The sequence below is a fragment of the Psammomys obesus genome, unplaced genomic scaffold (assembly GCF_907164565.1).
Source record: "Psammomys obesus unplaced genomic scaffold, mPsaObe1.curated_primary_1811, whole genome shotgun sequence".
NCBI classification, from domain to species: Eukaryota; Metazoa; Chordata; class Mammalia; order Rodentia; family Muridae; genus Psammomys; species Psammomys obesus.
The window spans coordinates 1,662,663-1,676,054 of record NW_026585643.1 but is presented as its reverse complement, the minus strand read 5'-3'; the positions used below and the strand labels follow the sequence as shown (position 1 = coordinate 1,676,054).

Here is a 13,392-nt window from a genome sequence, read left to right as displayed (position 1 = left end):
TGTGTGTGTGTGTGTGTGTGTGTGTGTGTGTGTGTGTGTGTGTGTGTTGGGTGTCTTCTATTGTTCCCTACCTTATTTTCTGAGGCAGGTTCACTGGTTCAGCTCTGGGGATCTGCCCGTCTCTACCAGCCTGTGCAGTGCCAGTTATAGGCTCATGAGCTATGACAGCTTTGAAGTGGGTTCTGAAGTCCCAGCTCAGGTCCTAACGCTGTGAGGCAAACACTTTTACTCACTGTGTCATTTCCCAGCTCCCAGTTTTTTGGTTTTTAGTAAAGCAGACTTGACTATGCTCTAGTCCCAAATGCATGACTATACTTTCCCAAAGAATAAGAATTTTCTTTTGCATAGTTACAATCCATTCTTATACTCAAGAACTGTAGCAGTGATAGAATTTTATATACTATAGCATCTGTAAAAACTTGAGTAGAAAACTTTCCTCAGTTCTTCGAATTTTTTCCTTCTGTCCCTCATCTCCCTTTTTAAGAGACAGGGTTTTATAGTACATAGTCTAGGCTAGCCTTGAACTCACCTATAGCCCATGATGGCCTCAGATTTCCAATGATCTTCCTGTCTCAGCCTCCCAATACTGGGGTGACAAGAGTGTGTCTCAACATTTGGCTTTCTTTTAAATAAAAGATTCCAGATCCAGGCAAGGTGACACATGCCCCAAATCCTAGCATTTAAGAGGCTGAGGTAGGAGGATTGCTAGTTCAAGGCCGGCCTAGGCTATTTAACAAGATTCTGATTAAAACAATAACAACAACAGCAACCAAACAGACAAATCCAGAGTACAGTCAAAGACCAACCACTGTATCTTGAGTTTGATGTATTGTGACTTTAAGGCAGAGGCAGGCGGATCTTTATGAGTTTGAGGCCAGCCTGGTCTCCAAAGCGAGTCTAGAACAGCCAAGGCTACAGAGAGAAACACTGTCTCAGTAAGCCCTCCTCCCACCCCACCCCCCAAAGAAAACAAAGACAAAGACAAATGCTGCAATTAAAGCTTTATCGTTAAAGGGTATATAGATGGGCGAAATACAATATGAATATGATGTGAGAAAAAATGTTCAGCTGAAGATCAGCATCCCAGTGCCTTTTAGATACCTAGACTTTTCCTAGCAGTGATGTTAGGAAGAGAAAAGGAGAGGTTATAGCCAACGGCCATATGCTGTAAAGCACCAGCTTTAGTAATTTCACTAAAATTGGTATTTTAGTCAACAGCAGTTATTAACATTCCCAACTAATGTAAAAGCATTCTTTCCCAACAGTTGAAAAGGGGATGGGTGGGTGGATAAGTTTAAACGTAGCGGTTATTGGCCTCTTAGCTGCCATGTTTTTGCTGGAAATAAACCAGAAGAGTGTGGGTGAGCAGCCTAGGGTAGAGAGGTGGGGAAAAGAAGCAGAGGTGGCTAGCACAGGGCAAATGACAATAGACACAGCCAGAGAAAAGCAGAGGTGAGAGAGAAGAGCAGGACACCCTCACACATGCTTTACCAAGTCCACAACGGGGGGGGGGGGGGGGGGGGGGGGAGGGGTGCCCTTCACACATGCTCTGGAAGAAGGCATTCTACAGGACGGATGGAGGCCAGCCCCCTGCTGCTTTCATCTCTCACCTTGTCCCACACCTCCTCTGTGACATCCATTAGATTTCCATAAAAGGGGTTGACAGCAGCATTGGAGACCAGGATGTCAATCCCTTGATGAAGCTTCACAGCCTAGAGAGGAAGAAGGTGTGAGTCAGGGCTGTAGCTAAGGGAGGGAGTACATTCATCAATGTTGATACAGAATTTCTTCTCAGGAGCAGTTGTCAAATGTCTTTTCTGGAAGCGTGTTCTCTCTAAAGCCACCATAAGCTCTGCTGACATTTGAAGCTATTATTTCCGTGCTTCTCCCAAGATGCCTCTTGTTTGAAGGGCATCTCTGACCCTTTGTTTCTTTTTCCTTACACTTCCCTTCTGTGAGCTCCTTCATTCTTATGTCTTCACCTCTCACCTCAAATCTATTTCCAGACCTCCTCTTGAGCCCCAAGCCCATTTCCTGTAGTGCCTACTGCCCATTTTCCTTGAATGTGTTACCATGACCTCAAAGCCAGTCTGTTCACTCATACCTGAATGAAGAGTGATCTTGAGAAAGAATCGCTCTAGCCCAACTTCCTCACCGTGGAAGTGATGACATGTAGGTCAGAGGAAGTTCCATTTTCAAGGGTGTAACTCAGTAATCGTTCTGAGGGGGGCATCCAAGGGCAGGAAGGCCCATTCCTTTGGTGTTTGGGAGAGGTAAAGAGATTTCCTCCCTCCCCCCTCAGGGTACAGGGTGGTGGCTGAACTGAGGTCACACTCCAACTCTAGTGAGAGCTGATTCCTAGGAGCCTTCTGTGAGCCAGGTGGGACCTTTATGAAAGCAGCTGTGCAGGAGTGCTGTGCTGGTGAAGACGCTACTCTGGCTTTGAAGCAGTTTCACACTCTGCTTTGACGCCATTTTTCTTTCTCTCTTTGGCTCAGAAATACAGAAGAGGCAAGGCAGAGACTGAGGCTTAGACTGAGAAAGCCAAGAAAGGAGATATCGCACCTTCTCAGTAAGTTGCTAGTAGGTGGTGAAGGCCTGGGAGACCATGCCAATGACAGCAACAACAACATGCATTGTCAGGAGTTAGAAGCCACCTTCAAGACAGGCTTTGTATTTGCCCAGACCTGGCAATTTTGTAGCCTTGGGCAAATAGCATGTAATGGGCCCTCAATCAACTTTGTGCCTCCAATTTGGCAAAGGAGGGGGTGTCATTAACAATGTGTACCATCTGCCAGCTTCTACTGTTAACTAATTATTCTCGCTAACTAGGTGCTAAGCTCAGTTGTTTCTACGCTGTTAGAGGAATACCCAGGCTGTCAACGTGTTCATTTAACAAGAATTTAAAGTCACAGACGCCTCTCAAACCACGACTGCTCACACACCCTAAGCTTCGGTGTCGCAGCCCAAAGTCTCACTCACCTGCCTTCGAGCTGTGCAGAAAGCCTGATGGCGTGTGACTGGCAAGAACAGAACAGAAGGAAAGTGACATGTGGCATGCTCTGGGCATGTCTGGGAAGGGGAGACGTAGCCGGCTGAGGAAGAGTGTGTTTGCCCTCCTCTGGCTTCTGTCTCCTTCCCTTGTCAGGCCTGTCAGCACAGACAGAGGAGACGGCTGGGTGTTGACTGGGCATCACAGGACCATAAAAGTTCACAAGAAATGGGGTCTAACAGGCTATGCTTGTGATCCCAACTCCAGCGAAGCTGAAGGAAAAAGGATCACAGGCTTGAGGCCAGTCAGAGTTACAGAACAAGACCCTGTCTCAAAACCCCAAACATAATAACCTCAACATAATAAATCCAACCCCCTAAAATGCCAAATGAGAGAAGACCATGTTGACGACTCTGCTCTAAACTTGTCTGATCACCATGCTAATGTGCTTTGGACTTGTCTGTCTCGACAGCTACTTAGTTAAAACAAAGTATTATCGAGTGGGAGTCTTGCTTGTCTCACCACACCACTGTTGAACTGTGGTGCCGAACGGGAGGCCGAGTGGGAGCAACCGCCTTTGGGAGCAGCTTTTCTCACTGCAGGGTAACGGCTGACGCAGGAGAACACCTCAAACCTGCTGACCGTCACCCCATTACTCTCCACTCTGACATCTGTTGTACAGACTTCCAAACAGTTGTTTTTTAAAAAGTTTTTTTTTTTTTTTTTTTTTTTTTTTTTTTAATGTATGTGTATGTGCACATGTTTATGCTCCAAGTTGGTTCCATTTGCTACACAACCACTGACACTCTTTTGGGAATCTGTGGAAGCCCTTGAACGCCACCCATGGGGCCCACTTGCTACAGTCCTAGCTCTGGGCTGAGGTCTGATAGAGCTCCCCTCTTCCCTTTGGTCCTCGGCTGTTTGCTCATCCATCGGGGTCCCTGGAGCTCCATCCTTGTCCTAGCTGCCTGTTACCACCCATTCCTCATGGTCTAACTCAAGCTCCACATCAGAGCCAGGGCTGCAGGAGCTGCTAGGTGGGCTTGCTGGGGGTGGGGGGCAGGGGAGGTTTTCCTGATAAGGCTTTTCTTCTTTTTCAGTGTATTCACATGTTTACACAGGTGCACCTGTGTGTGGAGGCCTGAGGTCAATGTCAGGAACTGTCTTTGGTTGCTATTCCACTCTCTTCTTTTGAGTCAACATCTGTCAATCAAAATCTAGAGTTTGCTCTGGGTACCCCATCTTCGTCTTCTGAGACTGGTATTCCAGGTGAGCCCCCAGACACACCTGGTGTTTATGTGGGCCTGGGGGGTCTTAGCGTCAGTCCTCTTGTTTTCAGAGAAAGATGTTTAATGGCTGAACCATGTCCCAGGCCTTCCCACCCCATAGGATTTTGACAGGAACTCGTGCATGGCTCAGGGCTTGACCCCAGAGCTATCTGATGTGTTTGTCCAGGCTGTACCTTCTCTGTTCTGGTGGGTCCTCCTTTGGATTTTGGGGGAGTGGTGTAGCCCCCAAACCTTGGGGGAAGACACACCCTTTTGTGCAGGAGACTGGTGCTAAGTGTCAAGCCTGACACGGGCTTAGACTAAAGTCTATTTGGCACATAAAGCTTGGCATTACAGAGATGGGGGAAGTGCCTGGTAGCAGGCAGGCACTGAAAGAAGGGTGGGCCTGGGTTGAATCACAGATCCTCCCTTTCTGGCTGACGAGGTATCCTCAGCCATGTGACCCCAACTCTGTAAATATTGGGAGAATAGTCCTTGCCTGGGGGAGATGGCTCACAATTGTACTTCTAGCATTGGGCAAGCGAAGTTCATGGCTAGACTAGGCTACGAAGTGAATCCCATACCACCCTAGCTCTAGCAAAAGATCGTGCCTCAAAGAACCAAACCAAACCAACACCAACAGTGACAATAACAACAACAAAACAGCATAAGGTTCTGAACACAAGAACTGGCTCATAGTAGGTGAGTGAAACATAGTGAATTGCCTCTTACAAGTGTCTATGAGCCCTATAAGCCAAAGAACAGGAGAGCATTTATTAGCCATACCAGGGAACCAGGACCACTCATTTTTAGGGGGCTGTCTCAGGGATCATGCAAGGTTGAAGGACCAGGGTGGCTTTTGTGTCTCTGGCTGGAAGAGTCTGGTTGTTCCCAGTCATAGCAGAAAAGGAAACACGGTAAAAATGTGTTGGTGAGGATTCGGTGCGAGGGCTCAGCAGCGAAGAGGGTGCACTTTTCTCATAAAGCACCCCAGCTCAGTTCCCAGCACTCACAGCAGGTGGCTCATACATAACCACCTGTCACTCTAGCGCTAGAGGATTCAAGACTCTCTTCTGGTCTCCACAGCCGCCTGCACTGACAAGCAGTCTCCCTGCCCTAGTCACTGGTGGGCTAGCTCGGGCGTTAGTGCTGGGACGGTGGCGGGGGTCAGCCCTGGGTTACATCTCACCAGGGCTGTCTCAGAAATCAGGCGTGAAGGCACATGCTGCCTCCCTTCCGCCACCTCTTGGCCCAGGCCCACATCCTTCCTGCTCACCGTGGTCACCAGCCTTTCCCGGTCCTCCACCTTCCCCACATGGCACACGATGCCAGTCACGCTCAGCCCCTCTCCCTGTAGTGTGGCCACCGCGCGGTCCACATTCTGCTGTTTCCGGCTGCTGACGACCACGTGGGCCCCATCCTGGGCCAGACGCCGGGCGATGGCAAAGCCAATCCTGCAAAAGAGATACACCGTCAAGGCCTCTACAGGAGGGAAAAATGGTGAGGGCACACACAGGCCCTGGACTCACACTTTGGGCTCTCCTGCTCCGTGTATCTGAGCTTCACATATTCCTATTAGGTAGACTTAACAGTGGAGACAGAAGGATAAGCTCAGACCATTTTATTATGATCTTACCCCCGTTCCCAGGACCTGACATCCCCTACCACGGGCCTGGTTATTGTACCTATGTCCAGTTGGGCCAGAGGGGAGAGAAAGCATGGCAGTGGCTTGAGGCCCTTGCTGGAAGGAGCCCATATACCCAAAAATCTCTCTTACCACACTACCTCAAAGTTATATCTTTTTTTTTTTTTTTTAACCGTTGAGGGCCTTTATGGAAAAGCATGGCTCAGAATATAAATATCAATTACTTATTTTATAATTGCCAGACGTTAGCTTTTCATATACATCTGTGTTTTAGGTTTTCAAGGAACTTTTGTCTAGCAAAGTCCTGTGGAAAAACAGATTAGTTAAGAGCGGTGGGTGAGCCAGGCCGGGCACGGTGGCCAAAATATACAGACCTGACTAAAGATCTGGGCACAGGATCTAGGTAAGGGGTGAGGACGCTGGGATTGTTTTGGTCTTCCCAGACTCTAGGTGGAGCTGTCGATTGGGGCAGCCCAGCGGCCCAGAAGCATGGGGACCTGGGTCCACTCGCAGAGTTGTCACAAAGCCGAAAGCAGCAGCCACACAAGGGCTGGCCAGTGGCAGGGCCAGGTCAGGGATTCAGAGCGATTTCAGGTTCACTATGTGGGTTTCCTTTTTCTCCCCCGGACGGGACTTTGGCAGCATTTGAGGCCTGAGGACAAGAGTCCAGTTGTTGAAGAATGCTTGTTTCTGGATGGTGACTGGCTCTGGGTACTCACCCGTCGGTGGAGGCTGTCACCAGGGCCACCTTATTCGCGAGCGGGTTGTGGCGAGTCACCCCGGAGCTGGCCATCCTCACAGATTTCCAGGGTCGAGTCCAGCCACCTAGCAGCGGTCTCGCTTTGTGCATAGTTCCGGCCAGGTGAGCTGGGAGAGGTAACAGTTCAAAGGGCGGGGGCCCGGCTGAGCTGCGATGGTCCTGCCTCTCCAGACAGCCCCAAATCAAGGAGCTGCTCCCGGGGCGAGGAGAGCCGCTGCGCTCGCGAGTGCTCCCTGCTGGCGCCCGGCGCCCTTTCCTGGAACACCCGTCAAGTTTTCAGTCCAAGTTTTATTCGGGACCACCCACACCTCCTCTACAGGAATCCGGGCTTTTCACTGCTCCAGCGGCTCCTCACAAATCTTCTGGCCCACTTATTTTGGGGTGGGGTGAGGGGAGAGTTGAGGTCGAGGAAGCTTCGAAGCTTTATCTCCTTTTATTTATTTTGTTCTGCTTCCTTAAACTCTACATGAAATTTCCTTCAAAAAATGCCTGAGGTTTATAGGTGGGGCTGCACGGGTAACTCATTTGCTTAAGTGCTCGCTGAACAAGCCCGAGACCCCGAGTTCCGATCCTCGCCGTCAACGTAAAAAGCGGGGTGCATCAGCTAACGAGGATGATTGTTGAGGCTTTTCTGGCCATTTGGTCTTGCCAAATCCACCAGCTCCAGGCTCAGTGAAGGACCCTGTCTTCAAGAAAAAGATCAGCTGGAGAGTGCTGGAAAGCTCTCTCTGTTGACCTCTGGCGTCTGTATGCGCGTATGTACAAACCACCCCCCCCCCCCCCCCCCCCCCCCCCCCCCCCCCGCTCCTCCAGCCCCATGACACTGTAAGGAGCATAGTAAAAGGTGCCTTTAGACTTGTGAATGTAGCTTATTCATCCAAGGCTGCACCTGATGACCAGATCTCAGTGACCTCACTCAAGATAACCAGACACAGTCCTAGAACGCCGTGGCTCTCACTAGACAGGAAGTATGTCAGCAGAGACCAAGAGCAATGCTCTGCTCTGCTCTGCGCATCTGGAGAGACGCCACCTTGATCCGCTCTGCAGCTGGAGAGTGTCCCCCAGGGTCTTGACCCTCTAATCAGAGACTTGTTAGAGAGTCTCTGACCTTCCTCGAACATACGTGGCATAGGTAAGCAGCCTCGGGGAGATAGGCTGAGGACTGTAGTTAGGAACTTTGTGCCATGACCCTCAGCATAATAAATGTAACTTTTGTTATACCAACTATGATTTCTTGATTTCGACATACACAGAGAGACAGAGACACAGACACAGGAACACACAGACACAGGAACACACACACACACCATGCACAGGAAGAGTGGGTGAATGAATGTTTTGAGTGCCTACAGAGGCAAGACTTGTGCTCCTCACAGAGTCCATGCAGTGAGGAAAGAGGAGCTGGGAGACAATGTGGCGGGTTATGGTGGCCGGTCTAGGGCTGACACCACTTTTCCCTCTGGCTCAAAGTCTGCTGCCAGTGGTTCTCAACCTTCCATTCTAGTTCAGTAAATATTTGCTAAACATGAAGGTAGTTCATTAACTGTAAACCACTAAACACATAGCGATCATTGTCACCAAACAATAATTATTATTGCTGTCACAGGCCATACTCTTCACCTGTGAACTGAGAATTTGGGTAGACAGTGTATGAAATTCTCACCAGCTGTAAATTCTAATTCCAAAACGTCAGCCTCCATATCCGCCAAGAGGGCTGAAGCGACCTCTCTCCTGGGCTCCTGGGAGAATTAGTGAATTTGGGTGGCTAGGAGAGCACTGCTGGGAGGCATCAAAAGACCTAAGTGCAGGTGACTGATCTGGTTCCCCCTGGAGGGCTTTCAAAGACCAGCAGAAAGGCAGTGCTGGCTCCTGGCAAACTTCTTAGACTCTGGGGCAAAATAAGAAATGTGAAGACACTAAAGTGAGTTTTGTAACAATAATTTAACAGGTAGTAGTTTATTCTGGAATTTGTGCCCCCCCCCCCCTTTTAAAGAAAAGACGATAAAAGCATATCAGTTTATATTTTTGAGACGGGGTTTCTCTGTGTAGCTCTGTGTAGCTCTGGCTGGACTGGTTCTTTTTCTGTAGACCAGGCTAGCTTCAAACTCAGAGATCCACCTGCCTCTGCCTCCTTCTGGGACCAAGGGAGTGTACACCATCGCCCAGCTCTATCGGGTGGTTTTAAAGAGAAGTATACTTAGTTGATGGAATCATCAGCTCGTCAAACTTAGGCAGTGTGCACAATCATTGAGTCTGTGAAATACTGTTTTGGGGTTCAATGTTTAACAGAATTTGTATTTACTAAAGAATCATTTCATAGTTGGGTACGGTGGTGTATGCTTTTAATCCTAGCTCTCAGGAGGCAGAGGCAGGCAGGTCTCAGTGAGTTTGAGGGCAGCTTGGTTTACAAATCAAATTCTAGGGCAGAGAATTCCTACACAGAGAAATCCTGTCTCAAAAAACAACAACCACCACCACCAACAAAAAATTCTTAATATATATATATATACTAAGAAGACAAAACAGAAAGCAGAACTCTGGCATTCCAGGTGTTCTGGGGGTTGTATATGGATAGCAAGTGATGTAAGCAACGATAGCTAGATTGATGGGAGGTGGGTTCTCAGCTGGAAAGTTGTTACCCAGCGCATGCTGGTGAGCCAAGACAGCTTGCCTAATGTCGGAGGAAAAGGACTGACTGGTACTCCCCTAGTCTCAGCCTCATGAATCATTGAGAAGGGGCTGGAAAGCTCCAAACACACTCTCTCTCGCTGTCTGGAGCTAATGCACCGTGGGAACCCTTCCCAGACCGTCACCTGTGTGTGCAGCTGGGCCCCCGGGGTGTAAGGCAGACTGCTCTCAAAGCCTGGCTTAGTGGAACAGGCCTGCAAGGCCTATCTGACACGGATGGGGAGTGGGTGAGAGAGACAAAGATTCAGGGAAGAGTCATGTCCTAGTAATGTAGTGTCCCTTTCATATGGGCAAGGTTGAAACTTGGCCTTTGGCTGAAATTTGGCCTTTAGCAGCATTTGGGGGGTGGGGGAGGACAAGCACAGGTGATATTAGGAAGGGATCTTAGGGATATTAGGAAGAAAAAAAAGGGCAGAAGGAAGCCAAGAAGTGTGGGGTCTCAAGCTTCCACTCTTCATTAAGGAGGCTGTTGAAAGTGGGATAGAGCACTTTGGGGGAATACACACTTGGGTAGCAGTGCCTCTTGGGAGTGGGAACTAGGCTGTGAGGTTGTAGGAGGTGGGGCCATCTGCCCGTCTTGAGGAAATACCCGAGGCTGAGAACCGTGCTTCCGTCTCCTCCAGGGCATGGCTGCGCTTCAGAGGAGCTTGGATTCTTGCTGTAGACGTCCTGCATTGGTCATCGACTCCCACCTGACCGAGACCACTCAGGAGTGGGCCGTGTGGAAGGGTTAGTGTGCAGTCGAGGCATCTGCCAAGCTAGGGTGGTAATCAAAGCGTTAACGGCGGCACTCACTGAGGCCTCACGTCCTGCTATCAAGTGTCAGGTGTGCAAATGTTCATTCACTCATTGGTGGTTTCTAAGGGAGTACCTTGGGCCTTGGTGTTTTCATATGTGAAATTAGGCGGAGTCATGAAGCCTGCCACTGTCAGTGCCATCCTGGCATCGCTGGGGTTTTCACACAAGTTAACTTCTGCAGAAAATGATTTCCTCTGACTTAGAATTTACTCTTAAGAATATTGAACCAGGGTCTTACACTCTGCACATGAGCTACATTTTTTTTTTTTTTGTTGTTGTTTTTACTTAGCCCCATTTTTTGTTTTAATCATTAAAATACCTGTTATCTAAATTATAACTAAATGTGTCATGATATTAAAAAGGGATGGGAAGGTGTGAAAAGTAGAAATTAAGGGCTACAGAGATGGCTCAGGGTGGCTAAAGAGCACTGGTTGTTTTTCCAGAAAACCTGGGCTCAGTTCCCAGCACCCACACGGCAGCTCACGACTGTCTATAGCTGCAGTTCAGGGCAATCCATGTGCAGGGACAGCACCAATGCACATAAAAATAAAAATAAAATCATTACGAAATAAAGAAAAATAGAAGTTATTCTTTCCTTTGCTGACTTAACCGGCTTTCCACCTATTTTGGCTTTATGCATCCATCTCGGTTCTCTCCATATTTAAATGCATTTCTTTGTCTCTTTAAAACTCCTTCTCCCAGGGGCTGGCGAAGGGCACCTGCTGCTGTTCCAGAGGACCTGGGTTCAATTCCCAGCACCCTCGCGAGCGAGCTGCTGCATCTGCTGCCCTTTTCTGGCCTCCGAGGGGCTCAGACATGCGCATGGTGCATAGGTACCCATGCAGCCGAAACACCCACACAGGTTGAAAAATTGTTCCTACAAGCGGAATGACACCATACGCCCCAGCCTTCAGACTGTTCTTTTTTTTTTTTTTTTTTCTTTATTTCACCTCTTCTTTCACTTCTTAAAAATACATTCCTGGGGAATGTAGTGAGGGTTACATAATAGAGCTACTGTATTCCTTACTTTCAAAAATAGCTGTACTCGTCCTGCTGTGTGGATCGTCTGTAAAATGGAATATTTAGCCAATCCCCTACTGATGAGCGCTTTAGTGGCCTCCAGGCCTTTGCCATTTCAAACACTATTACAGTCGAACTGCCTCGGACATGCATCCATCTTAGGTTTTGTGCACATATATTTGCAGTCTGGATCAAGTGTTTTAATCTGATGAAAGTCAAATTTCATTTGAAATGATTTAATCAGTTTTGATGGGCTTTTCCTTTTTTTCTTCCTTTGCTTTTAGAGACCGTCTCACTGTGTAGCCCTAGCTTGTCTGGAATTTATTATGTAGACCAGCGTGGCCTTGAACTGATGGGTGCTGGCCTGAGTGCTGGGATTAAAGACTTGTTTTCTTTTAAAGGTGGGTTTGCCTACCACCCTAGATGCACAGATCGTATGACGGATTCAACCCGTTGGTGGCTTAAGCTCTGTGGTAGATACCCAGACTCGGTGGGAGCCCGTGGCGATTGTGGATCCCATGGGATTTTTAAACAAAAGCTAGGAATGCGTGTGTTAAGAGGAGATATTTGATTTTTAAAACATTGCTAACTAATTAGCTTTAAACAACCACAGCCATCACCAAATGGCTAGTTGAGGTGGGACACGCCGTCTTCCTGGCTGTTAAGAAGCAGAGACAGAAGGATCACCAAGAGTCTGAGGTTATCCAGGGCTACACAGTGAATCCCTGTTTCAAAAAACAGAACAAACGGGGGAGGGAGGGTGGGATCGGGAGGGGAGGAGGGAGGGGCTTATGGGGGGGATACAAAATGAATAAAGTGTAATTAATAAAAAATTAAAAAAGAAAAAAAACAAAACAAAACAGAACAAACAAACAAACAAACAGTGAATAGTAACAAACAATCACAAACTATAAATGAACAAACATAGCTTTCACTAAAAAAATAATTTCCCCTAGAACAAAACAGTGAATGGATCTACAATTGCCAGAGATAGATACAGTTTTGCCTACTTAAGGGTCTGAGTTATTAATTTTGTAAAATATTGTCCTATGTACCATTTCACAGCGCTTTTGTGTAACTAAGTTTCTGATTTTTTTTTTTCCTCATGGCCTACATACAGGCAGTTCTTTAGGAATGCTGTCTGGCATTCCTAAAGATTATCCAGTCTCTCTGGGGCCTGTTTCAGGAATTCTCATAGAAGGCTCTCATGGGTCCGGCATGGGATTTTTCCCCTTGTGCTCTGGACTCTTTCTTTTCTGTGTTTGTGGGTGGGGTTGTCCAGTTGTCAGTGTCTCTGTACTCTGCTACTGGCCACTCCTGGAAACTCTAGGATTATGGTCTTTGTGTGGTTTCCATATGGGAGCCAAAGGGCAGGCTTTGGGGCAGGGCTAAGGTGGTGACAGCCACACTTGTCCAGCCATCTTCTCCTTTGCTCCTCACACTGGCACTGGGCCAAGATCTCCACTGAAGATATGGAGATGAAATGAGTCACCTCACAGAGTACCAGATAACACCCCTCTTCCAAGTAGGATCTGAATATTAATTCCCACTGGATCCCTTATGGTCACAACTGATTTCTAGCCTTGTCTTCAGAACTGTGCTCTCTCCTGCCCTGCACAGATGGTTTCTGTGGCAGACGTAGAGAGGCAGGCAGCATTTGGTGTTGAAGATGTGGTTCTCAATTCTTCTTGGGCAGGACCCAGAGCTCAGCTGTGGGATCCTATTGAGCTGTGAGCATTCAGCCCACTGTTAACTCCTTCAGGCCCACTTCATCTTTTGAAGGGAGGTGACAGAATTCTCAGGGAGTCACTGAACAAGACAGTGTTACAGAGATGAATTTCTGCTTAACAATGGCTCCTTTAAGAACCCCTTTCACAGTCTGGAGAGATGGCTCAGAGGTTAAGAGCACTGGCTGCTCTTCCAAAGGTCCTGAGTTCAGTTCCCAGCAAGATCTGGTACCCTCTTCTGGCCTGCAGGTGTACATGGAAGTAGAACACAGTATACGCAATAAATAAATAAATAAATAAATAAATAAACAAATACTGGAAGATGCTCAATCCTCACTCAGAAGGGCAAGCGCAATAGACATCGGAAGCAGAAGACAGGGAACAGGACAGGAGCCTACCACAGAGGGCCTCTGAAAGACTACTGATCAGGGTATCGAAGCAGAGGCTGAGACTCAGCCAAACTTTGGGCAGAATGCATGGAATTTTATGAAAGA

At 48.0% G+C, this 13,392-nt stretch overlaps 1 protein-coding gene across 1 annotated transcript in view; it reads right to left on the bottom strand.

Moving 5' to 3' along the window:
• LOC129683370 (dehydrogenase/reductase SDR family member 4) overlaps positions 1–6,850 on the bottom strand; it is an 11,406-nt gene extending 4,556 nt beyond the window's left edge. Inside the window, exons 1-3 of the mRNA XM_055616063.1 lie at positions 6,625–6,850; positions 5,537–5,714; positions 1,611–1,712 (exon numbers count right to left, since the gene is read on the bottom strand). Coding sequence (XP_055472038.1) covers positions 1,611–1,712; positions 5,537–5,714; positions 6,625–6,755 — 411 coding nt within the window. The 5' untranslated portion in view covers positions 6,756–6,850. The remainder of the gene's footprint in view (positions 1–1,610; positions 1,713–5,536; positions 5,715–6,624) is intronic.
• Positions 6,851–13,392: the final 6,542 nt, after the last annotated feature.